This window comes from Brassica napus, chromosome C1, assembly GCF_020379485.1.
Source record: "Brassica napus cultivar Da-Ae chromosome C1, Da-Ae, whole genome shotgun sequence".
Classification (NCBI taxonomy): Eukaryota; Viridiplantae; Streptophyta; class Magnoliopsida; order Brassicales; family Brassicaceae; genus Brassica; species Brassica napus.
In genome coordinates, this window is record NC_063444.1 from 9,049,726 (window position 1) to 9,077,175 (window position 27,450).

At 37.5% G+C, this 27,450-nt stretch overlaps 6 protein-coding genes across 8 annotated transcripts; 1 reads left to right on the forward strand and 5 right to left on the reverse strand.

Moving 5' to 3' along the window:
* Positions 1-4,156: 4,156 nt before the first annotated feature.
* LOC106375685 lies at positions 4,157-9,504 on the reverse strand. Its single transcript, XM_022708075.2, has 2 exons — positions 6,944-9,504; positions 4,157-6,609 (listed from the first exon to the last, which is right to left on the reverse strand). The coding sequence occupies exon 2, from the start codon at positions 5,676-5,678 to the stop codon at positions 4,428-4,430; it is 1,251 nt and encodes a 416-aa protein (XP_022563796.1). The 5' UTR covers positions 5,679-6,609; positions 6,944-9,504; the 3' UTR covers positions 4,157-4,427.
* A 2,743-nt stretch (positions 9,505-12,247) lies between these two features.
* LOC106375684 (tubulin beta-9 chain) lies at positions 12,248-14,050 on the forward strand. The gene is made up of 3 exons (XM_013815661.3): positions 12,248-12,750; positions 12,868-13,137; positions 13,222-14,050. Exons 1-3 carry the CDS (start codon positions 12,357-12,359, stop codon positions 13,896-13,898), a joined length of 1,341 nt encoding a protein of 446 aa, XP_013671115.1. The 5' UTR covers positions 12,248-12,356; the 3' UTR covers positions 13,899-14,050.
* A 216-nt stretch (positions 14,051-14,266) lies between these two features.
* Positions 14,267-18,567, reverse strand: LOC106375682 (small RNA 2'-O-methyltransferase). Of its 2 annotated transcripts, XM_013815658.3 has the most exons (10): positions 18,429-18,567; positions 17,790-18,078; positions 17,625-17,714; positions 17,098-17,555; positions 16,792-17,025; positions 15,767-16,707; positions 15,470-15,621; positions 15,278-15,394; positions 15,013-15,132; positions 14,267-14,925 (listed from the first exon to the last, which is right to left on the reverse strand). In XM_013815658.3, the coding sequence occupies exons 2-10, from the start codon at positions 18,039-18,041 to the stop codon at positions 14,497-14,499; spliced, it is 2,793 nt and encodes a 930-aa protein (XP_013671112.1). In that variant the 5' UTR covers positions 18,042-18,078; positions 18,429-18,567; the 3' UTR covers positions 14,267-14,496. The 2 variants fall into 2 exon arrangements, with proteins under 2 accessions (XP_013671112.1, XP_048601516.1); XM_048745559.1 differs by having other exon boundaries at positions 17,625-18,078.
* A 165-nt stretch (positions 18,568-18,732) lies between these two features.
* On the reverse strand, positions 18,733-22,464 carry LOC106375683 (small RNA 2'-O-methyltransferase). 2 transcript variants are annotated; one of them, XM_022707827.2, is made up of 5 exons: positions 21,585-22,457; positions 21,387-21,488; positions 20,560-21,227; positions 19,574-20,481; positions 18,733-19,216 (listed from the first exon to the last, which is right to left on the reverse strand). In XM_022707827.2, exons 1-5 carry the CDS (start codon positions 21,801-21,803, stop codon positions 19,044-19,046), a joined length of 2,070 nt encoding a protein of 689 aa, XP_022563548.1. In that variant the 5' UTR covers positions 21,804-22,457; the 3' UTR covers positions 18,733-19,043. The 2 variants fall into 2 exon arrangements, with proteins under 2 accessions (XP_022563548.1, XP_048601517.1); XM_048745560.1 differs by having other exon boundaries at positions 18,766-19,216; positions 19,574-21,227; positions 21,387-21,899; positions 22,287-22,464.
* Positions 22,465-22,916: 452 nt separating this feature from the next.
* LOC125579775 (secreted RxLR effector protein 161-like) lies at positions 22,917-23,543 on the reverse strand. The gene is made up of 2 exons (XM_048743620.1): positions 23,312-23,543; positions 22,917-23,248 (listed from the first exon to the last, which is right to left on the reverse strand). The coding sequence occupies exons 1-2, from the start codon at positions 23,541-23,543 to the stop codon at positions 22,917-22,919; spliced, it is 564 nt and encodes a 187-aa protein (XP_048599577.1).
* A 2,891-nt stretch (positions 23,544-26,434) lies between these two features.
* On the reverse strand, positions 26,435-27,358 carry LOC106373003. The gene is made up of 2 exons (XM_013813243.1): positions 26,773-27,358; positions 26,435-26,592 (listed from the first exon to the last, which is right to left on the reverse strand). The coding sequence occupies exons 1-2, from the start codon at positions 27,356-27,358 to the stop codon at positions 26,435-26,437; spliced, it is 744 nt and encodes a 247-aa protein (XP_013668697.1).
* Positions 27,359-27,450: the final 92 nt, after the last annotated feature.

Here is a 27,450-nt window from a genome sequence, read left to right on the forward strand (position 1 = left end):
CAAATTAATGAATTGACATGACCACACATCTTAAGGCTAGACATGATATAGCAACGAGGCTTTCCGCTATATAATACTATAGTATACATAATACAATTTGAACTAGGTCGAGATTTCAATCAAAGCAATTCGTTCATTAAGCATTTTATATTTTTAATAATAAATTTTTGTATCTATAACATGTTGTCACATTCTTGTGCATCTCGCAACCTATTTGTAAATTTTTGGGAACTACTCAACTAGCAAGTCTATACATAAATTAACGAATAGAAATGGCCACACATGTCTTAATGCTAGACATGATATAGCGATGAGGCTTTCAGCTATATAAAACTATAGTATACATACTGCACTTTAAACTAGGTCGACATTTCAATCAATGCAATTCCTTCATGTGCCATTATATTTTTTTGATTTTCACAGATACGATTCCATATAGAATAAGAAAACTTCTTCAACATATAAAATCTCTCGATATGCTGTTTCACAACTCAGTCATCTCTCTTCTTTCTCGTTTTACTTCAACTTCTAAGAATATAGTATTTGGAATCCCTATTTCATGGAAAATATGTGGAAACTGTAAAAATATCTGGAAAGAGCACTCATGAAAAATTGAACATACAAGAGTATAAAATCCTAAAATTAACAATTTTATTTTAAAATTTTGGATCGTCTCTCTATCACTTTTATATATGCATTTTTAATTGTTGTATCTATAGCTGCATGTTGTTGCATTCTTGTTAATCGCCTAACATATTTGGCTTTAACAAAGCAGTTGAACTGTCGTGAAGTTTTAACATGTTTTTCTAATAGAGATAAGCTTGTATAGTTAACTAAACTAGGTTAAGACCCGCACAAAAGTGCGGGGTAAACATGCTTTACGAAATATTAGTTTCTACTACTATCACTTCTCTCGTGGAATCACGTATCAAAAATGATAATGTTATATAGTTACTATATAGTACATACTTTGTGGTTTCAAACTCATTTACTCTTACGTGCCTAACAAGGCACATTTAGATATATCTATGCATTTGTTGGTTCTGTAAGAACTGAGGCTCACAATATATTAGACCATGATTATCGGTAAAACTCCAAATGGGTCCTTAAGAATTTTTTTTCTTTTTATTTTCTAAAAAAAATTAAAAAATTAAAAAATAAACCAGGCGCGGGCCGCCATGTATCGGTGGGGTCCGCAAACAGTGCAAAAACTCCCCAAAGACCGATCCTTATTTCGTGATTTTGGAAACTGATTTTTAAAATTTTTGTGGGACCCACGCGTCAGTGGGGCCCACAAACAGTTCAAAAATCTCATTTAGAAACCAGAGATATTTATGCTCTTAGTACACTAGGTTAAGACCCGCGCCTTACGCGAAATGAATATTATATATAAAAAATATTATATGTATTAAATATATTTACATATTATGAAATAATAAATATATATTAAATAATTAAAAGTCAGTAACTATAAAATATAATTAAATTAGTGCGAAAATATAAATCAATTTTGTTAATCCAAAAATATTTTCTTATATTTGATAGATATGTAATTAAATTTAAATGATACTAACATACATAGTATATTTTATTATATTTTTAATATTAATGTCTATTAAATGATGATTTCTACTCATATAGTTTTTTTGATCATTTGTATCTTTTATAGAAAAATTTTAAATTATTGATAACAAATTTTTCATTGTGGGATTAATAGTTTTAGTAACTTATAATTTATAAAAAAACAAGTTGTCAATGTTCGTTCAAAACTTTTATCAAAAAATTTTTTCAAAGTAAATTTTGAAACTAAAATATTTATGTATTTATATGGTTTATAGTCTAATTTAAAATGATATATATATATATATATATTAATTTTAATAATTAATTAAATTAGCTAGGCTTTTTACTTATATAATTTTGTAATCATTTGTATTTTGACATGACAAAAATTTTAAACCATGGATCACAAAATTTGAATGTGAGACTTTTAACAGTTTTAGTAATTTATATGCGTTTTTTAAAATTCAAAATATAACATATACAGAAAAATCTAAGTTTTTATTATATGGTTATTGTGGTTGTTTCATTTATTTAATAGTTTAAAATTAAATAAATATGATAGAAGATACACTAATTTTTATCAAATCTTTATTATTCAAAATCATTAATTGTCATATATATACTTTAACCACATTAGGCAATTCCGTAAATTTTATTTAAAGAAATAATAAAATACATTAATGATGAATTTATTGTTAGTTTAATAAATATCTTATTATATAATTATGGACCGACATATTTTTCTAATGATTCTAAAAATCATCTTAGTGATGATACGTGGTACAAAAAGAAGTTGTAATGCTTATCAAATAATATACAGGGGATGTGTATTGTATGTCAATTAGAAGTTAATGGTCAAGCTCTGGTTCTTAAAAAGTGCAGCCCAAATGAGAGAATTTGAAGAATAAAAAGTTATGTTCAGTTCTACCTAGATGCATGTTCAGTACAGATAAAATAATAAGGTAGATGGTGAAATCAGAGTATGCAATTGTAAAATTTTAAATAGCTGGAACAAATGAGAGAATTTGAAGATTGAAGTATTTTCGTATGCTTTTTTTTCTTGATAAAATTGTGAGACAATTGTCGTGTTTATATACGTTTAAAAATCTATGTATGATTGGAGCGAGTAATATAGATTCCATATCTTGTTACACCATAGTAATTTGGGAATAAACTATATTAATTACATTAATAAAATAAGTAAACTTTGATTTGAATAACAAATCCACATTGAATTTTGTAATATGGTTATCAATATTACAAAATTTGACTTGCCAATCAAACCTAAGAGATTGCACACCAAGTTTATAACATATATAAAAATTTAAGCGAATAATAAAAAGTGTATTATCTTAAAAATTGTATCTAACTAACAAAATATCTATATACATGAGGACTTTCTTTTAAATGGCTCGAGTGAAGAATATACAAAAAAAAAAAACAATGCGTTCAATTTCATGTATGCTTAGCCCCATTTTTTGGGTTTATGGAATAAATAAATAAATAAATATATATATATATATATATATATATATATATATATATATATATATATATATTAAAAAACAATGCGTTCAAATTTATGTTCAATATACAGCAAAACAACACGGAGTCACAATGTATTAAAATGACACGACATTTCTTCGTGCAAACCAAACAATTCTTGAACCTATATAACTGTCTACAAATAAGATACAAAATGTTTTGTTATATATTTTAATCTCGTCTCGTGGAAGAATTTACAGAAGTGATTTTTCGAGTAAAGCATTGTTAGATGAATGTTCTTCTAACCATATGATTTTTCGAGTAAAGCATTATTAGTTGAATGTTCTTCTAACCATATGATTTTCTTTGTATGTTGGTACTTTTATTTAACCCAACAATATGAACCAGTAGCAAAGTTCAACCTCCTTCCGTTTCTCAGAACTGTATTTGGTCATATATCATATACCAAAATATATCATGTACCAAAGTATATCATATATACATTTCTTCTATGTTTGAGTTAATTAATGTTCCCTGGCAAATTGGTTTTGGATTTACAAATTATTAAATTGATTCTTATGCTGCCACGTAAGATAATTGACAACCTAGTTAAATGATGCATCAATTAACTTTTTTATAATTAATACGAATTATAGGTTACAATTGTTTAAATAATTCTCAATTAATATACATAAGATATATAACTTTATCAGCAAATTCACTTAGAAGATAAACATCAATGTTTCTAAATACCTTTTAAAAAAGTTTCTTCTTTCTAGAATGATTGGATCCAATATCAGAAAAGTTGATTTTAGCAACTGTGAAAGACCAAAAGAAGTGCTAAAGCCGCACGATGAACTCGTGAAGGAGACACATCACATACATAGCGCCATTATCAAAATCCAAGATTATCTTGGATATATCGACCAAGTAAATCGGTCATGTCATCACGTGGCTCCGTCAATGCAAAACTTACAAAACTCTTATCTCACAAGTTGTTGGTGCTCTGTTTATTTTGGCCGACACCAACCTTAATGCTCTCTGCCTTTCATTATTAACAACGGCCATTTTTCTTTAAAATATTAATTACGTTTTTTTTCCTTAACAGTAAACAACAACTTTGACTCCTTGAGTACTTGACCATCACATAATAAGTTAATAATAACAACATCCTCTGTTAATAACATTTTTTAAAGAAAATTTACAGTTTCATAAGCAAAACAATTGTAGCTTCGAACTGCCAACCACCCAACAACACTTCCGTCAACACCGTCACTTAAAGGCGATCCGTAGGTCCCACCGCAGACACGGAACACAAACAACAAAAGCAAAAACTTCCCAAAGCCTGGCCCTTTTTCCCTCCGAGTTCAGACCCTTTGTCAGAGAATAGTTTGAGATTTGGAGCAGACCAATCTCAGAAACAGACAGGAAGATACTGTCAGAACAATAGCTAAGACTTTCCCGCCTAACAACCCAGCAAGCGCAATCACTATCATTACCATCACTTTCGTTAGATCTCTTTTCGATTCGTCCTCCTCTTCTTCTTCTTCACAGCTCTCCAGCAATGGCGGATTCGAACCAATCTCGTATCTCTCAGACACTTCGCTCTCGGTTATATCTTCCGAATACAAGCTGGAAGCTTCTGTCGTAGACCCTTCTCCTCCTTCTTCGAATATCTCAATCTCCACACCTTCCGCTTCTTCTTTTTCTTTCATCTTCTTCAGCTTCTTCTTCTTCTTGTAACTCCTCAGCTTCTTCGGCACGATCTTCTTCACGATCTTTGACTTAAGCTTCGCGCTTTTACTTTTCTCCTTCGTGAACACCACGTCTCTGATCGTCAGCACTTCTCTCTCCTCCGCCGCGGGTTGGTTCTCCGGTGGTGGTTCGGGAACTCGAGTTTCCTCGATGCGATCTCTCTGTTCTTGTAAGGTTTCGATGATTTCGAAGGAGACATTGTTTCTTGTTCTCTCTTGCGTCGATGATGATGGTGATGATGATGATGGTGGGGATGATTCAAGCTTCTTCGTCCCTATGAGCTTTCTGATCAATGAATCGAGCCGAACCTGCGCGTTGGGGCAGAGATTGAGGAGCGTGAGGACACGCGGCACGGCGAACTCGAGGAAGAGGAGGGCGAAGGCGGAGAAAGTGATCCCCACGGCGAGCTTTTTCGTGCTCAAGGCGAGCACAGCCACCACGAAGACCTTAATCGCCACCACCATTAATACGCAACATCCTCCTCCTCCTCCGCCGTCGTGATCACCGCCGTTTCCGTCGTTTCTGTTCTCAGGTGTTGAGCCACCGTCACAGACGAAGCTTTCATCAATCTTACTCGCCGCGGGATCCTCCGTCACCGACGCTGGAAGCGAAGAAATAGGAGGAGGGAGAGACGCAACACGCTGACGTGTCGAATGAGAATGACTCGGACCGGTTGGTATCTGAGCTTTGTTGTTGTTGTTTCGTTTAGAAGAAGATTTTTTGAGACGATCGCGGTTCTTGAAGAAGAGATGGATAAGGGAAGTTGGGAAGCCAGTTTCGACGACGAGAGATCCGCCGCGTTTGGGAGATTGTTGGAGGTCCGATACGAATTTGGAGATCCGACCCGATTTCGATTTCTTCCAAGGCAAAGGCATGGCTTGAAGAAGGTCCAATGAAAAGAAAACTGAATTAAAGGGACCTTTTATTATTAATTACGTCTTCGAAGAACCCAGAGAAAGAGGGTTTGTCGAAGAGACGAGACCCATTTAATAAGACATTGGAGAAAGAAAAGGGAGAGAAGAACAATAAATGGGGGGAAGATGGACGCTTTTCTTTGCGCAGAAAGTGAAGGCGATTGAGCGAGAGAGAGAGAGAAATGCGAGCGAGCTATATGATGAAGAAACCGCTATAAAGACATTACACGACGACGCGTGCCTTAACCGATTATTTTTTATTTTTGAATAATCAATAACTTAGTTCACTTTTTTTTTTCATTTATGTCAGTGTACCCACACAGTACTACTAGCTGAAGTGGACCAGATCAAACCAAAATTTAAACAGAACCAAATATCAAATAATTGATCACGTATATTTAACCTTTCACTGCTGTTTTTCGAACCTGACCGATCTGATGATTAGACTAGAGTGGATCATAAACCGGTCACATAGTTATATTAGATCTAAGTGTTTGAACTGAAAATAGTGCGTTTGTCGGATTTATATAATGAAGAGTTTAAGAAATAATTTTTTTAGATTCTTGAGGCTTAAAGAAAAATAAACATAGAAATCAAATGAAAATGAACATCAAAAAGAATTTATTGATCAAAGATTGTATTACAAGTATGATTACAAGTGTAAAGTAAATCTAAGAATCCATAAACTCTTTGTAAGAAGTGTTCTAAGTGTAAAATCAAGAGAAAAAAATTCTTTCTAAGAATGAGGTAGTTCCATATTAATTGAAAGATGAATCCCAAGGCTTCCTAGCAATATGTGCCTAATTCAATGTCTAATGGGCCTTGAGGAAGATGTAAATCAACCCCTAACAGTAAGTTCCCCCAAGTTCGTAGAGAGAGATGAAGTCGATCTCTGTGAATTTTACGAATAGGATTTATTAGACAATGAACTAGACACATTCATGTCTATGATGGTTTAGGCAAGTTTACTTCGAATTTGTGCCTAGTAAAAGACGAGTTTGCTTTAAACTCGTGCTTAGTGAAAGACGAGTTTACTTGACTCATGCCGAGACAGAGGCGAATTTACTGAGAACTCGTGCCTAGTAGAAGGAGAGTTTCTGTAAACTCATGCCTAGTCAAAGACTAGTTTTTGTAAACTCGTGTCTAACAATAAGCGAGTCGACCGCAAACTCGAGTCTAATAAAAAACAAGTTCAATTTAAACTTGTGTCTAAAGTACACGTTTACCGAATTATTGCCGATCCGAAGTCTCGTGTTGAGATTGTGTGTGCCGAACAAGTAGTTGGTGTGTATGCTCGTCAGGCTATGATGATGCTAAGAAATGTGCCGGCTTATGCTGCTTGTACTGCTTTCAACAAGCTCGAAGCTGAGAACCGTCTTTCGAAGCATGATGATATGACAGTGGTGAGCGCTTGTTGGCTCTGTTTTTCTCTTTGTCTCTGGTTCACAAAAAACATGATCATGATTAGATCAATCTAACCCAAAAGAAATAACCAACTGTTGCATAATTAATAAGCAAGCTAGGTTGAACTTGTTTTCACTTAACGGTAGTGAGTTGCACATGATGATATAATAATTGTCAACTTATTAATATCATAAGGCTACCAATCAGTAAAGCAATAACATGAGATGAGCGAACACGTCTTTAGAGTTGTTTAATAATTTAAACCACAACAATAATTCTACCGTGACACATATGTGCAGTTTGAAAGTCATTAAAGCATGTTATGATTTAATAAGAGAGCTTATCTTTGTGGTGAAGAGCAAACAAGCGAGGTTGCCGAAATTTGTTTGTATCTTGGTGAAGAAGCTACCATAGGCATCACTTCAAGACCTTGGTATCGTCAAAACAACTTGTGGCCGAGAATACAAGAAGAATCAAACTCTTCTCATCTCCAGTTGCCGAGAATCTTGACTTGTGCTGTTGAGGTTGCTAAGTCTCGCCATTGTCTAAGCTCTCGGAGACGGTTGTAGTGAGCTCAGAGGGAATTGCTCTAAAACTTGGTCCTCTCGTCTGAGCTGAGATGATGATGAGCTCGGTGTATCATACAACAAGTTGAACAGCTCGTTCTTAGAGAAAGAGAATGGCAATTACGAGATCATAAACATGCCGAGCTGTTTTAGACCTTCATCTATAATCTCTTTCGTTTATATTCTTCTCGGCACTTGATTGGAGAGAGGCGATGCTGATAATCATGTGACTGAACTCGTTGCGGTGTTGGAGACGCACACATTCACACGTTTGAGGAATTCATCATTCTTGAGAGCAATACATCGAGATCAAGCTGATTTTCGAGTTGCTGGAAGCAACAAGTCATGGCTTCATGGAGAAATGATCTGAAGATAAGGTCATGTCTCATGTGATGTTTCTTCTTGACGAGGAGTTTGTGCCGGTTGTGGCAAGCTTGTGGAGCTTTTCCAATATCAAACCATGACTGCCGAGATGAACCGAGAACGCCGAGATCACAATTTGATTTATGTGACGAGGAGCTTGAGAACTCTGTAGAGAATTGTTGATGGAGATCATGCTCTTGCCGAAGTGGCTGCTGGTGCAGAATAGACGACGAGATGAAGAGTAGCTTTCAGATAGATGCTCGTGAGAGATGTCAAGCATCAACCGTTGCAGAATATTTTTAACCACATTAGAGACGACACACTCACTTTCACTACCAAAACCCGACCAAACACATGATGGCTTTATCAGATCAGTCTCAGTAATCTGATCCAACATTCTTGGAGTGTCACAGTAACAGAGTAAACTCCAGTCAACACGTTTCAGCTTCACCTGAATCAGGTCTTCTTCTCTAGTGACAACATCTCAAGAAATGCCAGAACTTGGCGGCGTCTTGACGGTTATCCCACGAAGAATCTCGTCTTTGTAATCAAGAACAAGAAGAAGTTGACCGCTGAAGTGATCGTGAAGAGATACCGCACTGGTCATGTCCTCTGTTTTCTTCTGTTCCTTTTGGAGCTTGAACAGAGCTTAAGCCTGCTGGCAACGTATATAGATGAAGGTAAGGCCATAACAGCAACAAGTCATGATGATCAACAATCATCAGACAACAAGCGGTGTGATGATCATGATAGATAAAAACGCAGGCATTGAGGAGAATATGGATTTGGTTGCAGAGATCTTAGAAGCTCTGGTGATGAGAGGACATGTAGAAGAAGCGCTGGGGACTATCGATCTTCTGAATCAAAATAGACACACAGCTGATGTGGGCAGGCTTTTGTCTGTTCTGAGCAAGAAAGGCTTTGACTTTCGGTGGTTGCTGGTGAACCCATGTCATCACGGCATGGATTGGCTTCTTCGCCGCTTATCTCCCCCGATTTCACTCCACCGAGAGAAACCATAATAGAAGTCGAGACTTTTGGGTCATGTCTTCTTGTCGGCAAAGTCGGTCTTGTCTGCAAGTTTCATTGTTGGATCGCATGGATGTTACATGCCGGGATCAAACACAGGTTGAGTTTGGCGTGTGATTGAACTCGACGTGGTGGTGGATAAGTGAATTGACGAGTTCGTAACCCATGAAGACGAGATGCCGAGATGGGACCATAACGACAAGTTCTCAGCTTGACGAGCCGACGAGCTGGTGAGAATCTTGGGCTCTGTGGTGACATCAACATCAAGGTTTCGAAGAAAGATTCCTCCTTTCTCTAGACTCGTGTTTTCCGAGATCTTCTCTCCGTCCGAATGGAAGAAGAAAGAGTCGATATGATTGATTTTTTTTTTTTTACCGTAGATCTAGGGTTTTTCCAAGTTTGATATGCTTCGAAGATAGTTTTCCCTTTGGCCCTTCCTTCTAGCGCCAACAGTTTGACCCAAAAACGGTGTTTATGCTGGTGATGTTTGTTGAATCATACAATAAAAAAAAATATAAGAATAATGATTAGATTCTTTGAGGTTTATGAGAAATCTTGAAAAAAATCAAATAAGAAATGAACATAAAAAATAGTTTATATATCAAAGATTATATTATAAAGATGGTTTCTAGTGTAAAGTAAATCTAAATCTATAAACTCTTTGTAAGAAGTGTTCAATGTCTAAAATGGAAGAAGAGAATATCCCCCATGATAAAGAGAGATGTATCTCTATTTAGGCCTGAGCATAAAATCCGGAACCCGAAATCCGAACCGAATCCGAACCGAAAAACCCGATCCGTTATCCGACCCGAAATGTAAAAATACCCAAACGGATCTTGTAGGGTGGTACAAAAAATATCCGAACCCGGAGTATTATTAACCAAACCCGAACGGGTAACCCGAAAATCCGAAATTAATAGTTAATATAAATATTTTGAAATATATATAAGTATTTCAATTATTAAATTCAAAATTTCTGATAACATGATATATAATAATAAATATTAAATTTTAATAAATCATTTAAGTACACAATTAGTTATAAATAAGTATTTTATAATTTGCTCTTTGAAATAAAAAAGTCTACTCTCTATAAGGCAATACATATTGTTTACAAATAATGTTTGTTTTCATGCTTGATTTAACATTTTATTGTTATTTTATCAATTTTATGTGTGATAGATTAATTTTTATTTAATTTAGATGTTTTTCTTTATGTGTTGCTTCAAGTTTTTTGTTTTTTTACTTCGGTTATATCCGAACCGAACCGATAGAATCCGTATGATATATGATTACTTTATGGGTTTTAAGACGCAATATAATTTTGAACCGAACCCGAAATGTTATTATCCGAACCCGACCCATATTAATAAAATTTTAGTATGTGACCTAAGAACGTAAATCCGAAAACCCGAAAACCCGAAAAACCTGATCCGAACGCCAACGGGTACCCGAACGCCCTGACCTATCTCTATTTATACAAGGAATAAGCTAAGGTTTCATAGTAAAATGAACTTAATTTATTGTCTATTGAGCCTTAAGGAATGAAGTAAATCCACCCCCAAGACTAAGTTAGTTCAACCATAAATTGATCACACAATTAGTTATTGGTCAGATATCAAAATTATTAAAATGAACAAATGCCAGTAAAATTATAAACAAAAATTATAAATAAAAACTAATATGTGTAGATGTTTTAGATTTGATATTTATTCATATTTTAATTATATAACATACTTACTAAATATTTATATATTAAAATATATTGAATCATATTATTATATCAAAATTTAATTCGATCGAACCATATTAAATTGTAGTCTGGTTCAGCTTTCAATCTGATTTTAAAACGAAATTTAAACTCAAGTTATAATTAACGAGTTTATATCCACCGTAAATGAATTTAAAAAGTTTGTAAAACTAATTTCTCCACTTCGCTTTTACTTACAGTTATATGTAATATACATATATATATATATATATGCCTATAATATTTAATGCTGCTTCATTAGCTTCATGTCTGGTCTAAAGCACAAGCAAGTGGAATCATTTATTAGAATTTCAAATTTTCAAAATTAATTTGCTAGAGGATTTTTTTTTATACTTACTAGTACAAAATGATATAAATAAGCACTATTTTTATAATTTTGCTTACCGCCGGAACGATCCTCAAAGCATCTGCAAACTACTCTATATTTTATTCTAAAATATAGAGTAAAATATAAAAAGTGAAATAGAAAATTGAGTGATGAACAAAAAATAAAAGCATTACTTTATAAATAGAGTAATTATTTTATTTTTTGTTCGTTATTCTATTTCTTATTCCATTTTCTCAATTTTGAAATAAAATATGCAGTGGAGTTGAAGATGTTTTTACTAGGTATCATATATTTTTTTGTTGAATTTTTGTTTGTGGTTCCCGAATCCAAACTACAATTCATTTCGAAATAGATTTTAGTTTCTGTTCAATTATATTTTTGTAATCCGAATAGTATGTAAATGCCTCAAACTATAACTAAACTGAAAACCAAAATATTCATCCGCAATTATATTTTTTGGACATTGGCATGGTTAATCGGTTGTAGTTATTTTAAGATTCTTACGGTTATATATTTGTCTAACGATAATTTATATAATCTATATTAAGCATTTTTGTGGGTTGGCGAACTCTGGGCATTGGCCTGTAATCCATTTATTTCGAACTTCTATAATCAGCAAAAGTAGATTATTATGGGTGGATTTGCTTAATAAGTACTTTCCTAAAAATGGTGTACTGATTAATTAGTTCGAAACAACAAAGGAAAATCCACGTAATCACGCTAAATCTAATCTTCTAGTCTTTAATCTCTCATATCCAGGAAAATAATAATTAAAAAAAATCATAACTCAACGACCTAGGATACCATGTGCAATTTTAAAAAAAAACTTGCCTTTATAGCTTTTCACGAGTCTTTTTAATTTTCATATTAATAACAAAATATCTACCGAAAGACTCGAGATATTTTTGTTTCGGACTCGCTGTCATACAGCACATAAAGAAACCAAATCGAAAAGAGCGATAGAAACTATCACGGTATTATTTAAAGATAAAAAGAAGTTAAAGGATCATACAGTAAATTATTAAAGAATTTTTAACCAAAGGGACGTAAACTATATATATATATCAGATTACTACTAAATTCTTTTTACACCCCTCAATAATTCAAAACCTAAACAGCGAAGAAGGGAGTCGCCAAATTTTCCCACATTTTCTCGAGAAAAAACATCTGCTGAGAAAATGAGAGAAATCCTTCACATCCAAGGAGGCCAGTGCGGAAACCAGATCGGTGCCAAGTTCTGGGAAGTCATCTGCGGCGAGCACGCCATCGACCCCACCGGTCAGTACTGCGGCGAAACGGATCTCCAGCTCGAGAGGATCAACGTCTATTACAACGAAGCCAGCGGAGGCAAGTACGTCCCTCGCGCCGTGCTCATGGATCTGGAGCCTGGGACGATGGATTCCCTCAGATCCGGGCCGTTCGGTCAGATTTTCCGGCCGGATAACTTCGTGTTTGGGCAGTCCGGCGCCGGGAATAACTGGGCGAAGGGGCATTATACTGAGGGAGCTGAGTTGATTGATTCGGTTCTTGATGTTGTGAGGAAGGAAGCTGAGAATTGCGATTGTCTTCAAGGTGAGAGAGATTACGCGTTTTCGTTTTCTAGATTTTAAGTTGACGGAATCTCATTTGCTTGGAATCTAGATCTTTATGATGTTCTTGATTTGGATTCGTGATTGATTTGTGGAATAGGTTTTCAAGTGTGTCATTCTTTGGGAGGAGGAACTGGCTCTGGGATGGGGACTCTTCTTATCTCTAAGATAAGGGAGGAGTATCCTGACCGTATGATGATGACCTTTTCGGTTTTCCCTTCTCCTAAGGTCTCCGACACCGTCGTTGAGCCGTACAATGCTACACTCTCCGTTCACCAGCTTGTTGAGAATGCTGACGAATGTATGGTTTTGGATAACGAAGCTCTCTACGATATCTGTTTCCGCACCTTGAAGCTTTCTAATCCCACTTGTGAGTTTACGAAACCTCTTGTTTTCCAATGTTTCGTGTGATTGTACTCTGACATTGTTCTGGTTCTTGTGTGGTGTTGTTTAGTTGGTGACCTTAACCACCTCATCTCAGCTACCATGAGTGGTGTCACATGCTGTCTCCGTTTCCCTGGTCAACTAAACTCCGACCTCAGAAAACTCGCTGTGAATCTCATCCCTTTCCCAAGGCTCCACTTCTTCATGGTGGGTTTTGCGCCACTGACGTCAAGAGGGTCTCAACAATACAGCGCCTTAAGCGTCCCTGAGCTAACCCAACAGATGTGGGACGCCAAAAACATGATGTGCGCAGCTGATCCTCGCCATGGCCGTTACTTGACAGCTTCTGCTGTGTTCCGTGGGAAGATGAGTACCAAAGAAGTTGATGAGCAGATGATGAACGTCCAGAACAAGAACTCATCCTACTTTGTTGAGTGGATTCCGAACAACGTGAAGTCAAGCGTCTGCGATATAGCTCCCACGGGTTTGAAAATGGCGTCGACTTTCATAGGGAACTCGACTTCGATACAGGAAATGTTCAGGCGTGTGAGTGAGCAGTTCACTGCTATGTTCAGGAGAAAGGCTTTCCTTCATTGGTACACAGGGGAAGGAATGGATGAGATGGAGTTCACGGAAGCTGAGAGTAACATGAACGATCTTGTTGCAGAGTACCAGCAATATCAGGATGCTACAGTGGGTGAAGAAGAGTACGAGGAGGACGAAGAAGAGTATGAGGAAGAAGCTTAAGAAGACATTATTGATTACTACTACTTTGTAAGGCTTCATACAAGCAACAAGTCTTTTATCTCTGTTTTATGTTTGAATTTTCTGTCTTTTGTGCTTTGGTGTGTTCTGTTACTGAATCTATTCTAAAAAATGAAAAACTAAGATTTGTTCTAGAGTGCCCCTTATACATATTCTTCTTTGTTTTGTCTATGAAAACATTTCATTGTCAAGCCTCCACAATTACCCTGACCAAACACTTTGTGACCGGTACATACAAATATCTTAAACCTCTGCCTCTAAAGCCTAAAACTCGTCTTCCTCAGAGATCTTCCAGATCAAGAAGGCAAATGCATTTGCTTGGAAAAGTCAGCTTTCGAGAAGTGAGACAATGATAACAAGTTCAGGGACTTTAATATAAATAAACATACTTGCTGGGCCAAAATGGTAGTTTAGTTCCCATCATTTTCAGTAGACTAGACTAGAGACAGTAAACAACACACCATGGGTTAATCTACGGAAGCTAAGGCAAAAGAACTAAAACAAGCTTTTGAGTTTTTATATATAGATGAACACATCATCACATCGCTTGCAAAATCTTCTACTAATCCAAAAGATCCAATCAGTCTTTCTTTTCTCCATTGCCTTTCTTCCATTCCCATATGACTTTATAAGGCTGTCCTTCTGCTACACTCTCAACAGCTGAAGCTTCCCGTTTAAACACAGCTATTTGAGAAGCAAACCCTGGTTCTACTTCACCAGACCCACCAACACCACTGAACTCGACGCTGTAGTTATGATGTTCCGCAAGTTTAGTAGCCCAGTGGTTAAACTGTTCCCTTGTCCACTCGAATTTGTGGTCATGGTTCCTGAATTTGGGAAGCTGTGACTCAGATTTGTTTTCTTCTTGGTTTTCTGGTGTAGTAGACCGCTGGAGAATTGTGTTGTACTCGAAGTTTGGTGTTGAGACTATCAGAAGCTTCGGGCGAAACAAGCTTAGAACCTTTTCACCAAACTCACAGGCTTGATCTTCTTCCATGTGCTCAATAACCTACACATTCAGAACAGGCTATTTGTAACGCAAAACCAGACAGATTGCTTTATGATGAAAATGCACAAAAATATAATAGGAGGGGACCTCTAAGCAAGTGCCAATGTCAAGGTCATACAGCCTGGAGTCGAACTCGAGGATGGAACCATCATAAAGCGTCGCAGTGTTGACGTTGCAAGCTTCCTTATTTAATTTTACATGTAGCATCTAAAATAGAAACACACAAACAGAAGTCAATAAACCATCTCTACTCGATTACACAAAAATCATGACTAAAGAGTGCAAACGCATTAGTCTCATCAAGTTTAGTCCAAGAGTGGAATAAAAACCGGTGGTGTATGATTTTGCATACCTTAGCAGCACGGGCAAGACCTTTCGGTGAGATGTCAACGCCAATAATGGTTTGAAGTGTTGTTGGATAGTCAAGTAGAGAGTCTAATAAACTACCAGAACCGCATCCAAAGTCAGCCTGCCACAAGAATAGAGTTGTCACAGATTTTCACAAATAGAGACTTAACTATCTTGAACAACCAAGAGAGTATACCAAAGTAGAAGCAGATGAATTTTTTATATGTTTAACTGCATATTCCACACGCTGTTTTGAAAGTGGCGGTTTGAAAAAAGCAGCCTCCATTCGCTCTTCACTAGGCCCTTTCACTCCCAACAGAATTATACTGTAAACCAACTGTGGATGTTCTGCATAAAACACAAAGGAAACTTCATCTCTTTTGGTCTATTAACACATATAAGTAAAGCTTGGTGGTTACTATAAGACTATATCAGAACTTTCTAGACCTAAGTTCATTGGCGAAGGCAGTAATGATAGCATTAGAAACATTACTTGATAGGAGGTAGCGTGTCCTTGCAGTATCGCTGGAAGCAGCCAGAATCAATGCTTCGGCAGCAGCAAAGAGTGTAGCATTGAAAGAAGCAAATTCACCCACAGTCATCTGAGTAACAGCTGTTTCAATAAGTGGGTTCATGGCTTTAGTCCCAATCTCAAACTCTATCTCTTCATGGCTTTCAATGAGATCTATTGATGGCTCATAATATTCAGCATCCTCCTCGGACTCCATATCTTCTTCGTTGCCTTCCCTGACTTCTCCATCAGTCGAAAACTCAGGATCCACTTCCAAAGACAAAGAATAGCAGATGCTAACCACAGAACCGTTTGTTATAGAGGGAACACGCTTCTCTTCTACCGATGGCACGTTTTTGGTCCTTGAGCTGTCTCCATTTCCGAGGTTTGGTGGGATTGTAAAAGCATGAGTAGTGCTTGGAGATTTGATATCCTCTTCATCATCTGAATCTGATCCAACAACATCCATATCATCGAAAAACTTACTAAACCATAAGAGAGCTTTCAACGAAGCATTCTGAACAGCATCGTTCTCCTTCTCATAGAACTTTTTCGGTGAACACTCCAAAACCAGACCCTGGGACTTTGTAAGAACTTTCACTTCACATCTGAAACCATTCCCTAATCCTGGTGCATCCTCTTTTTCCTTACTTAAATTCTCATCGTCTGCATCATCAGATCCTCCCGAGACCTTCAAATTCTTGTGAGATCTGTATACGTCAGCCAACGATTTCACAGGAGCTATAGAGATAGCAAAGACGGGGTCTGCTAGTCTGTGCTGGTGGCAGAACATGGAGAGAATCTCCCTGGGGAACGGACCTCTCCAGTTAGACTTTGTAGTGAATGAAGCAGGTAACTGAGCAGCAAGTACTGCTTGTCTGGAGATTTTGTAGATGCCATTGGGTGACATACCGCAACATATCCTGCACAAGCCCCAAAAATGCATTACTTAAGAATCCTTATGTTAAAAGAAGATGTGAGCAAGAGTTGGTAAGGAGGAAAGAGACCTGTAAAATGACTCTACAGTTACATCATCAAAGTCAAGATCCTCGGACTTCCATCGGTAACCAACAGATGCCAAGACTGCATCCCCGTGAATCTCTTGACCACAAATGTAACTTGCTCTTGCATTCCGACGAGATGATTCTTCACTTGAGCTTCCAGAGACTTCTGAGGACTTGAATTTAGTAATAGGAGAGTACAATCTACACTCAGAGCCACATGAAGCTTTGCCAAGTGTCCTGTTAATAAAACCAAAAGATTAACACCAAGAAAGCTTAACTTATTAATTGAAAAAAATTAAATATAATCACCTGGATATCATCACTTGGTTGCCATTCTTCAAGCAGAGCCTTTCAGCAATACTATCCAAGTAATACCGGCCCGAGGAAACATCGACAGAATCCAACTCAACAATCTCCTCACCCTTACATGGTATATACACAGCCTTGACTTTTCTGCTATCTACGGAATCAGATACTTGAGTAGCTAATGCTTCTACAACTGCTGGAGGGTATGGATTTTTCCTTCGGAGTGAAGCTTCATGCGGAGATGCAACAATGAAGTCCCGCAACTTTGCAGCAGCCTCCATGACACAGGAAACGACCAAGAACGGATCTGATTCCACAGAAGGATTGATGATTTTACAACGACTGTTGATCTTTGAATCAAACGTAGCAATTACAGAAACAGGAACCGAGCCGCAACAGTCACCGTTCCTTCGCAATGCAGCTCTAAGGTGAGCTCCCAGAGGATGATCAGCTGAAAGAAACTGCAACCCCAACACATTAGTGCCACTAACACTTCATGAGTTATAATTTTCTTCAATGTATCTACTAACCTCATCAGAAAATATATACTTAATGCGTCCAACGAGATCATCCCAAGCTTCATCCACGGTAAGATCATCATTCTGAGGACGGAACCCTAGCTGCAACATGAGTAGTACTATCTTCGTTAACATAAGAGTAAAGAAGATAATATATATAAGAAGATCAAACCATACCTTGTCGAGAGCAAGTTCAGCAGCAGACTGTTCTGAATCTTTCTTCTTCTTGCAGACATTTGAAACAACAGAAAAGTCTGGTAGCTGCAAGTGGCATCTAAAGAGAGATGGTCCTTTTTGAGGTATTGCTAATCCTGGACAAGCACTCTGAGCAGAGTCATTAACTTCCTCAACTGTATAGATTGCATTAGCACCAAACTTCTGATGTATGATTGCCTTTGGAGTAAGAGTATGTTTCCCTCCACCCGCCATCACAAAAAAAAACGCAAATGTAGCTTCGTTTAATACACTGAGACGAACAAAGGGTCAGTGTAAATATTGTCAAAGATCAGGAAAGATTGTAACTTTTTGTGCAAAATCTGATTTTTAAGCTTGACAATTAGAACCAGAGCCACAGATAACGAATCAGTTACTGATGTGGTAGTTTTTAAGGACATGCGATGGAGAAACAGAGAGATGAACACACAGGAAACTGGGTAAAGCAACGATTTTTTTTCGTTTCAGGGGTTTTGAGTATCGTTTAAGACGAACGAATCGTCATGAACAGAAATGAATGAATCAATGAAACTGAATTTCAGAAAAAGCCCAGAACTTGCACAACAAACACACACATAATGAACCTAGAAACCAACTACATACCTTTAAAGAGTTTAGCGGAATGGGCATGTAGAAAGAGAATTACGCTGAGGAGAGGACACAACAGCCAGAGAGAGAGGAAGAGTGTTGGGGTTTCTAGAGGGAGGAAAGAGGGGTGTTTTGGTCATTTACATGTTGTGGAATCGTGTAAAAAGTCTTCTCTTTTTTGTTTTGTTCCTTTATTCTTTTCTTGTATTAATTGTTTCAAAATTTTAATATTATTCCCAATCCACTATCCTCTTTGTTCATGTTTGAACAAAATTCATAAACTATTGAAGTCTATATACATAAACAATATACATTTAGGTAGTTCAATGGTTTTAGTTTGATTGTTTAATAACTTAAAAATTTCCACTGGCTACTAACCTTAAAAATATCGAAAGAGAGTTTGGACATAAGTATGCAGGTCATGTTCATATGCTTAGAGACCTCATCTTTTTGTAAGAGAAAACTTCTAGGAGAAAAAACCAATCCGAACTTAATAAGTTAAAGTACTTCACATCTCTTGTGCTTTGGAAATCAATGGGACTCTGTGTCCAACTTCTTCAGCTGATGACCACCAGAAAGACAAAGGGCAAGACTTGGGGACTTTTTAGAAGATCAAAGACCAGGGAGAGTTTATTGATGAACTCTTTTAAAGCCTACTCTGGTTGATACTCTTTTTATCAAAGACCAGTCTTTAAGAGACTGCAAGAAGAAGCCTTCTGCAACCTTTTCAACAATGTTAGCCTTCTCCATTCGTTCTTCTGTTGGACCCTTCACTCCCAACAAAAGTACACTGTATTCCAAACCTGGATATTCAAAGCAATTTCAGAACTCCCTCGTCTTAGTCACAGTCACAAATATATGTATTAATTTATAGTTCATGCAGTGTTTACAGTAGCGAAAGCTTTGAAAAAGCACATAACCATTTGAGAAAAACCAAAACAAAAGATTTTTAATTTTTTTTAAAGATTGATGCAATAGAGTAATTAACAGAAGACTTAAAGGTAAGATTCTTACATAACTTAAAGGTGAGATTCTTAAACTAAAAGTGAGGACTTATACTAGAACATGAATTTTCTAGTCCTAAGTTCACTAATGAAGGCACAAATGTCAACGTTCGATAAAGTTTTTCTTTTCCTACAAGACAAATGTTGAAGCATTACCTGACAAGAGTGAGAGAGCTTTCGCAGTATCATTGGCAGCCGCCAAAACCAAGCCTTCAGCAGGCAATCCAGTAGAGAAACAAACATACTGACCCACAGACATCTGAGTAACAACTGATTCAAGATGTGGATTCATAGACCCATGCCCTACCTCAAACTCTATCCCTTCATTGCTTTCAATGAGTTCTTTCAAAGATTTACCTTTCTTTGAATACTCAGCATCCTTTTTCAAGTACACAGAATAGCATATGCTGACCAAGGAACCGTTTGCTATATTTTGAACACGCTTCTTTTCCCATGGCATCATACCCATGGACCCCCTTGATTTATACAAATCTCCGTTTCTGATAATCTCCGGGAGCTCATACACTCTACTGCTTGGAAAGGTCTCTTTAAAACGATTCCTCTGATTAAACTGAATATTCAGGTCGTCATCGGTATAGCATGCTTCCAGTGATTCTACATCCATGTCGCCGAAAAACATACTAAACCATGAGAGGGCTTTCAATGCAGCATTTTGAACTGCATCATTTTCCTCCTCATATAACTTCTTCAACGAACAATCTAAAACCAAACCCTGTGACTTTGAGAAAATCTTCACTTCACATCTATACCCCTTCCCTGATCCTGGCATCTCCCAGTTACCTCTACTCAAATACCGATTGTCGGAATCATCTTTTATCTTGTTGAAGGAACTTAACAAGTCAGACATCGACTTAGCAGGAGCTGTAGATATAGTAAACACCGGTTCCGCTAGTTGTTGCTGGTGACAGAACATGCAGAGAATCTCCCTGGGAAATGGACCTCTCCAGTTAGACTCTCTGGTGAATAATAGAGGCAGCTGTGCAGCAATCAACGCTTTTCTGGAGATTTTGTAGATTCCATTGGGTGACATACCGCAACATATCCTGCACAAGCGAAAAACATGATAAGATACACAAACTAAAAAACCAAACATGTTGAAAAGAAAAAGTTGGTAAAGGGACCTGTAAAATGACTTTAAGGTTACATTGTCATGTTCAAGATCATGAGACCTCCCTGTGTAACCAACAGATGCCAAGATTGCATCACCATGAATATCTTGACCACTAACAAAACTTGCTTTTGCATTCCGAGACTTTTTTAAATCATTGGAAGACGTCAGCTTAGGAATGGCAGAGTACACCCTACACTCATAGCCAGAGAAAGTTTTGCTAATCGCCCTGGATATCATCACTTGGCTGGCATCCTTCAAACCAAGCTTTTCAGCAATAGTATCCAAGTAATACCGATCTGATGAAACATCAAGAAGGACCGGCTCAACAACTTCTTCATCCTTTTTGGTACATTTTATATGTACAGCCTCAACTTTTATGCTTTCTACATGAGTAGCAAGTCCTTCTATGATTGCTGGAGGGTATGGACTTTTCCTTCGGAGTGAAGCTGCGTGTGGAGACACGACAATGTAATCCGATAACTTTGCAGCAGCCTTCATCACATAAGACATGGCCAAGATAGGATCTTGATCCACGGAAGGATTAATCACTTTACAGCGACTGTTAATCTTTGCATCAAATGCAGCGATGGCAGAAACAGGAACTGATCCACGACGTTCACCATCCCTTTGCAATGTTGCTCTAAGGTGACTTCCAAGAGGATGATCGGATGAAAGAAACTGTAATGGAAACAACTTAAAACATTAATAGTGCCAATAGCCTTATAGGTTAACCTCAAGCTAGTTAATCATATAAAGAGAATGTATTTCAAAATTGCTATTGAAACTTAGTATATAAAAAGTATATGGAAACCTTGAAACTACTTTTGAGCTACTAACCTCGTCAGAAAATATATACTTGATGCGTTCAGCAATATCATCCCAACCTTCCTCCACAGTAATATGATGATGATGATCATCATCCTGAGGGTGAATGCCTAGCTGCAACATTAACAGTATTATTGTCTTCTTTAACACAAACGAGTTTTTAGAAAACAAAGATACAAATACAGATGAGAGATGAAACCAAAGGCATACCTTCTCCAGAGCCAATTCAGCAGCTGATTGTTCAGCATCTTTCTTCCTCTTGAAGACATTTGATACAACGGAAAATTCTGGTAGCTGCAAGTGGCATCGATAAAGACAACTGTTCTGAGAAGAAACATGGACTTCCTCAATCATGTAACCTGCTTTGACACCAAACTTTTGATGTATAGTCTCCTTTGGAGAAAGAGTCTTCTCCTCCCCACCCGCCATTACAAACCCCACTGTAGCTTTTTTTTATAAACAGAGACCTATTAGAAAGATCAGGAAAGATGGTGACTTTTGTGCAAACAGCGATTGTAGAGAGTCCTGCCACACAAATAAGAGGGTTTCTTAGAGATACAGTAAAAAAAAAAAGGTGGCTTATTTTCTGAGTCTCGTTGAGTCTTCGTTCCACAACAACAAAAGGGAGATGAAAGATGAGATAAAGCAACGATTTTTATTTCATTAGAGTCCAAAACAAATTGAAGAAACGTTACGAGAAAAACGAAATCGTTATGAACAGAAACGAATCCATGCTTTAATGGAATGGGATTTCAGAAACAAGAACAATCAACTACTTGTCTCTGAAGGATCAGTGAAAATGGCAAACGTAGAAACTAGTTTCAGCGAAAGTGAGCAGCAAAGAGAGAACGGTGGCTTGGGGGATTTTCAAATGTGAAGGTTGGAGGAAAGCGAGGGTGTTTTGGTCATTACCCATTGTGAAATACTTAAATACACCAAAATGGTCAGGACTAGAGGTTTAAGAAGATTTAAAAACTTAGTTTTTGTTGTATAATATAGGTGAGGTAGCGTTTGTATTTATATAATTTGTGTATAAAAAGAAAGATGGTTGACGTGAGTGAGAGAGATGTGTTATCGGTTGAAAGACTTACATCTTATTCATTCGTATTCACTCTATTTATAGTATGACCAAGTCGGTCATAATTAGATATTTACAAGAAGAGAAACTAATAAAATATGTAGTCGGTCATTTCAGATAGGGATGGATTTGGATAATTATTTTTATATTTGTGTTCTTATCTTTAACACTCCCCCTTGATTATCCAAATTGTATTACGTAATGCCTCATTAAAAACCTGGTCATGGAAAAACCCATTGGGACAAAAACCATGACAAGGGAAGAAGAGTACACTGCCGTAATCTCCCCCTGAGATAGTAGACGTAGCTTTCTCATCATAGGTCACGCAAATGCCGCATTCCAATACCGTAGACATGTTTTCGGAATGTTGTAGTCGAAAGAGCTTTGGTGAACAAGTCAGCCGGATTTTCGCATGACCGTACATACTCAATGTCCACTTCTTTATTTTTCTCGAGCTCCCTTACCTACGAGAAAAAGCTTGGAGGGATGTGTTTTGTTCTGTCGCTCTTAATGTAGCCTTCCTTGAGTTGAGCAACACAAGCCGAATTATCTTCAAATATTTTCGTCGGCTCTTTCTCGTTGACCATTCCGCTTGATTCTTGTATGTGGTGACTCATTGACCGAAGCCACACACATTCTCGACAAGCTTCGTGAAGCGCAATAGTTTCTGCATAATTTGAAGATGTCGCAACCAGAGTTTGTTTCTGAGACCGCCAAGAGATCGCGGTTCCACCAATTGTAAAAACGTAGCCGGTTTGCGATCGAGCCTTATGAGGATCTGATAAGTATCCTGCATCTGCAAAACCAACCATACCAAACTCGGGTTTTCTAAAATACATTAACCCTAAATCAATTGTACCTTGGAGGTAACGGAATACATGCTTTATTCCGTCCCAGTGCCTGCGAGTAGGAGCAGAACTATATCTTGCTAGTAGATTAGTAGCAAAAGCTATATCTGGTCTGGTACAGTTTGCAAGATATAACAGCCCACCGATAGCACTCATATAAGGTACTTCTGGACCTAATATCTTCTCGCTATCTTCGCAAGGCCTAAAAGGATCACTCTCAACATTGAGAGATCTACCTATCATTGGAGTACTCAAAGGAGTCGCTTTGTCCATACGAAAGCGTTTCAATAACCTTTTCGTATAGTTTGATTGATGCACAAATATTCCTTCTCGGAGATGCTCTATCTGGAGTCCAAGACAAAACTTTGTCTTGCCAAGATCTTTCATTTCGAACTCCTCTTTCATATGAGTTCGAGCATCATCAACCTCCTTTTGAGTTCCAATTATGTTCAGGTCATCTACATATACAGCAATGATCACAAAGCCAGATGACGATTTTTTTTATAAAAACGCATGGACATATCGCATTATTCACATATCCTTTACTCAAAAGATATTCACTTAAGCGATTGTACCACATGCGTCCGGATTGCTTTAATCCGTAAAGTGATCGCTGTAACTTGACCGAACAAATCTCCCTGGATTTTTCTTTCAATGCTTCAGGCATTTTCAATCCCTCAGGGAGTCTCATATATATATCGTTATCCAACGATCCATATAAATATGCAGTCACAACGTCCATGAGATGCATCTCAAGATTTTTAGACGCCGTTCGGCTCATCAAAAATCTAAACGTAATTGCATCCATTACCGGGGAATACGTTTCCTCAAAATCAATTCCCGGTCTCTGAGAAAAACCTTGGGCAACTAATCGGGCTTTATATCGTGTTACTTCATTTTTCTCATATACTTTTCTCACGAATACCCACTTATACCCAACAGGATTTACGTTCTCAGGCGTTATGACTATAGGTCCAAAGACATTTCTTTTATTTAGGGAGAGTAATTCAATTTGAATGGCCTTCTTCCACTCCTCCCAATCATGTCTTTTCTGACATTCCAAAATGGACATTGGATCGGGATCATCATTTTCATGATCGATCTCTTTGGACACAGAAAAGGAGAACATTCCATCAACATCTTTTATCTTATTTCTGATCCATAACTTTTCATCTCGGTCGTAGTTGATGGAAATTTCATACTTTTCTGTTCCCTTCTCGTCATCTGGATCATCTTTATCTATGCCTTCTTTCAGACATTTTTCAGTATCAGGTTCTTCTGGAACCTTTCTATTTATGTCTTCTTTCAGACATCTTTCAATATCAGGTTCTTCTAGAACCTTACTTTGTTCATCCAATTTCTTTTTCTTTCGGAGATTTTTATCTTTAGAACCCGCTGGTCTCCCCCTCTTTAACTGAACCCTAGGTTCATTCATTTTATTTCCATCAGTTTGTTCTTTAGGAACATCAACTCTTGATGGAACATTTTCAGCGGGTATACATTACTTCGTCACCCTTCTTGTATCTGTGAACGCATCTGGTAACTGGTTTGCCAAATTATGCAAATGCACAATTTTCTGAACTTCCAGTTCTCTTTGATTCGTAGGGAGATCAAGGTGTAACAACGACGGTGTACACCATGTAATCTCTTGAGGAATTTTACCAATTCCTCCCCCTAACGCTGGAAATTCATCTTCATTAAAATGGCAATCGGCAAACCTTGCCGTAAACATATCACCAGTTACTGGTTCCAAATATCTTATTATACTTGGTGACGTATAACCCACATATATTCCCAATCTCCTTTGTGGGCCCATTTTTGTTCTTTGTGGCGGAGCTATCGGAACATAGACCGCACACCCAAAGACACGGAGATGGGATACATCTGGCTCTTGCCCAGATGCCAATTGTAATGGGGAGTACTTATGATATGCACTCGGTCTTAACCGAACCAGTGCAGCCGCATGCAATATAGCATGTCCCCATACAGAAATTGGGAGCTTCGTTCTCAAGACTAACGGTCTTGCAATCAACTGCAACCGTTTTATCAATGACTCGGCCATGCCATTTTGTGTATGCACATGGGGAACTGGATGCTCCACATCAATCCCCATTGACATACAATAATCATCAAAGGCTTGCGATGTAAATTCACCAGCATTATCAAGCCTTACTTTCTTAATGGCATACTCTGAGAACTGCGTTCTCAGCTTTATTATCTGGGCAATGAACTTTGCGAAAGCCGTATTTCGTGTCGTCAAAAGAGACACACTTGACCATCTACTAGATGCGTCAATCAATACCATGAAATACTTAAATGGCCCGCACGGTGGGTGGATCGGCCCACATATATCACCATGTATTATTTCTAAAAACATTGGTGATTCATTGCCTACTTTTGCTGGTGATGGCCGAGTTATAAGTTTTCCTTGAGAACATGCAGTACATGTAAATTCGCCCGTTTGCAAATTTTTTTCTGTTTTTCAACGGATGGCCATTCGAATTTTGCACTATCTTTCTCATCATGACTGAACCATGATGTCCTAGCCTCTCATGCCAAATCTTAAATGTATCAGTAAACTTCATGTTTACCACGGCATAGGACTCAGTCATGGTTATTTTCGTACAATATAGTCCAGAGGATAACATTCTTAACTCTTCCAATATATGTTTCCTCTCGGACTGAATGCAAAGAAATTCAATGCCATCTTTACTCATAGTCTCAATATGATATCCATTTCTTCGGATATCCTTAAAACTTAACAAGTTTCTATGAGACTCGGGGGAATACAATGCATCACTTATTTCAAATATTGTTCCCCCTGGCATTGAAAATTTCGCTCTTCCAGAGCCCATAATAATCTTTGCATTACCAGATATTGTACTTACGCTTCCAGCGTAATCTTTTATTTTGAGACTGGAGAAATATTTATTATCTTTAATTATCGTGTGCGTTGACGCACTATCTGCCACACACAGATCTCCATCCATAGTCTCAAAGTTTGGCATTTTCTGAGTATAAAATATTCATAAAACATATATTATTAAACATCAAACATGACAAACATAACATATATCTTACAACAAAAGATATAGATACTATAATACAGTTTATTTATATCACATCGATCTACATCACTCATCGATACTCTCTGCCTCAACCAGAAAGTCTGATACGTCGAGATGAGTATCATCATTCAAACCATGAAAGGATGGCTCAGGTTCATCAGAGATGAAGTTTGTTTCACCTCTTCCTTTCTCTTTTCCCTTTTGGGATTCTCTATACAGATCGGCTAAATGTTTTGGCGTACGACAGTTACGTACCCAATGACCTTTCATGCCGCATCTGTAGCAAACCTTTCCTGTTTGCCTTTTATCATCCTGGCCCTTTTCATTCCTTTCATTTTCGTGGAAGTCTTTATTATTTCTTTCATCATAGGGACGGAATCTTCTTCCTCGTCCTCTTCCACGACCATGATAACGGTTTTCACCACGTCCACGACCTCGTCCTCTTCTATTATCATAACTGGATGATGCAACATTCGCTTCAGGGAATGGAGCAGATCCAGTGGGACGAGCTTGATGGTTTAAAGTCACGAGTTGATTATTCTGCTCCGCTACAAGGAGGACTTGCATCAACTCCGAGTAACGGGTATATCCATTCACCCGGTACTGTTGCTGCAGGATTACATTTTCAGGATGGAACGTGGAGAGAGTTTTCTCGATCATATCATAATCACTTATTTTCTCTCCACATAACATCATCCTCGAAGTAATTCCGAACATCGCAAAATTAAACTCACTAACACTTTTGTAATCCTGGAACCGGAGATGGATCCACTCGTGTTTAGCTTTCGGTAAGATCACATATTTCTGGTGATCGAACCTCTCTTTTAAAGATTTCCAGAGGTCACAAGGATCCCCTTTCGTAATATATTCATCCTTTAAACCATCATGGATGTGATGTCGTAAAAATATCATGGCTTTAGCCTTTTTCTCATCCGACACCGTTTTTGAACTATCGATGGTTTCCAAAAGCCCGTTTCCTCTCAGGTGCATCTTTGCACCCACTGACCAGGTCATATAATTATTTTCCGTAATATCCAGGACATTAATTTCGAGCTTTGTCAAATTCGACATGATAACTCGGC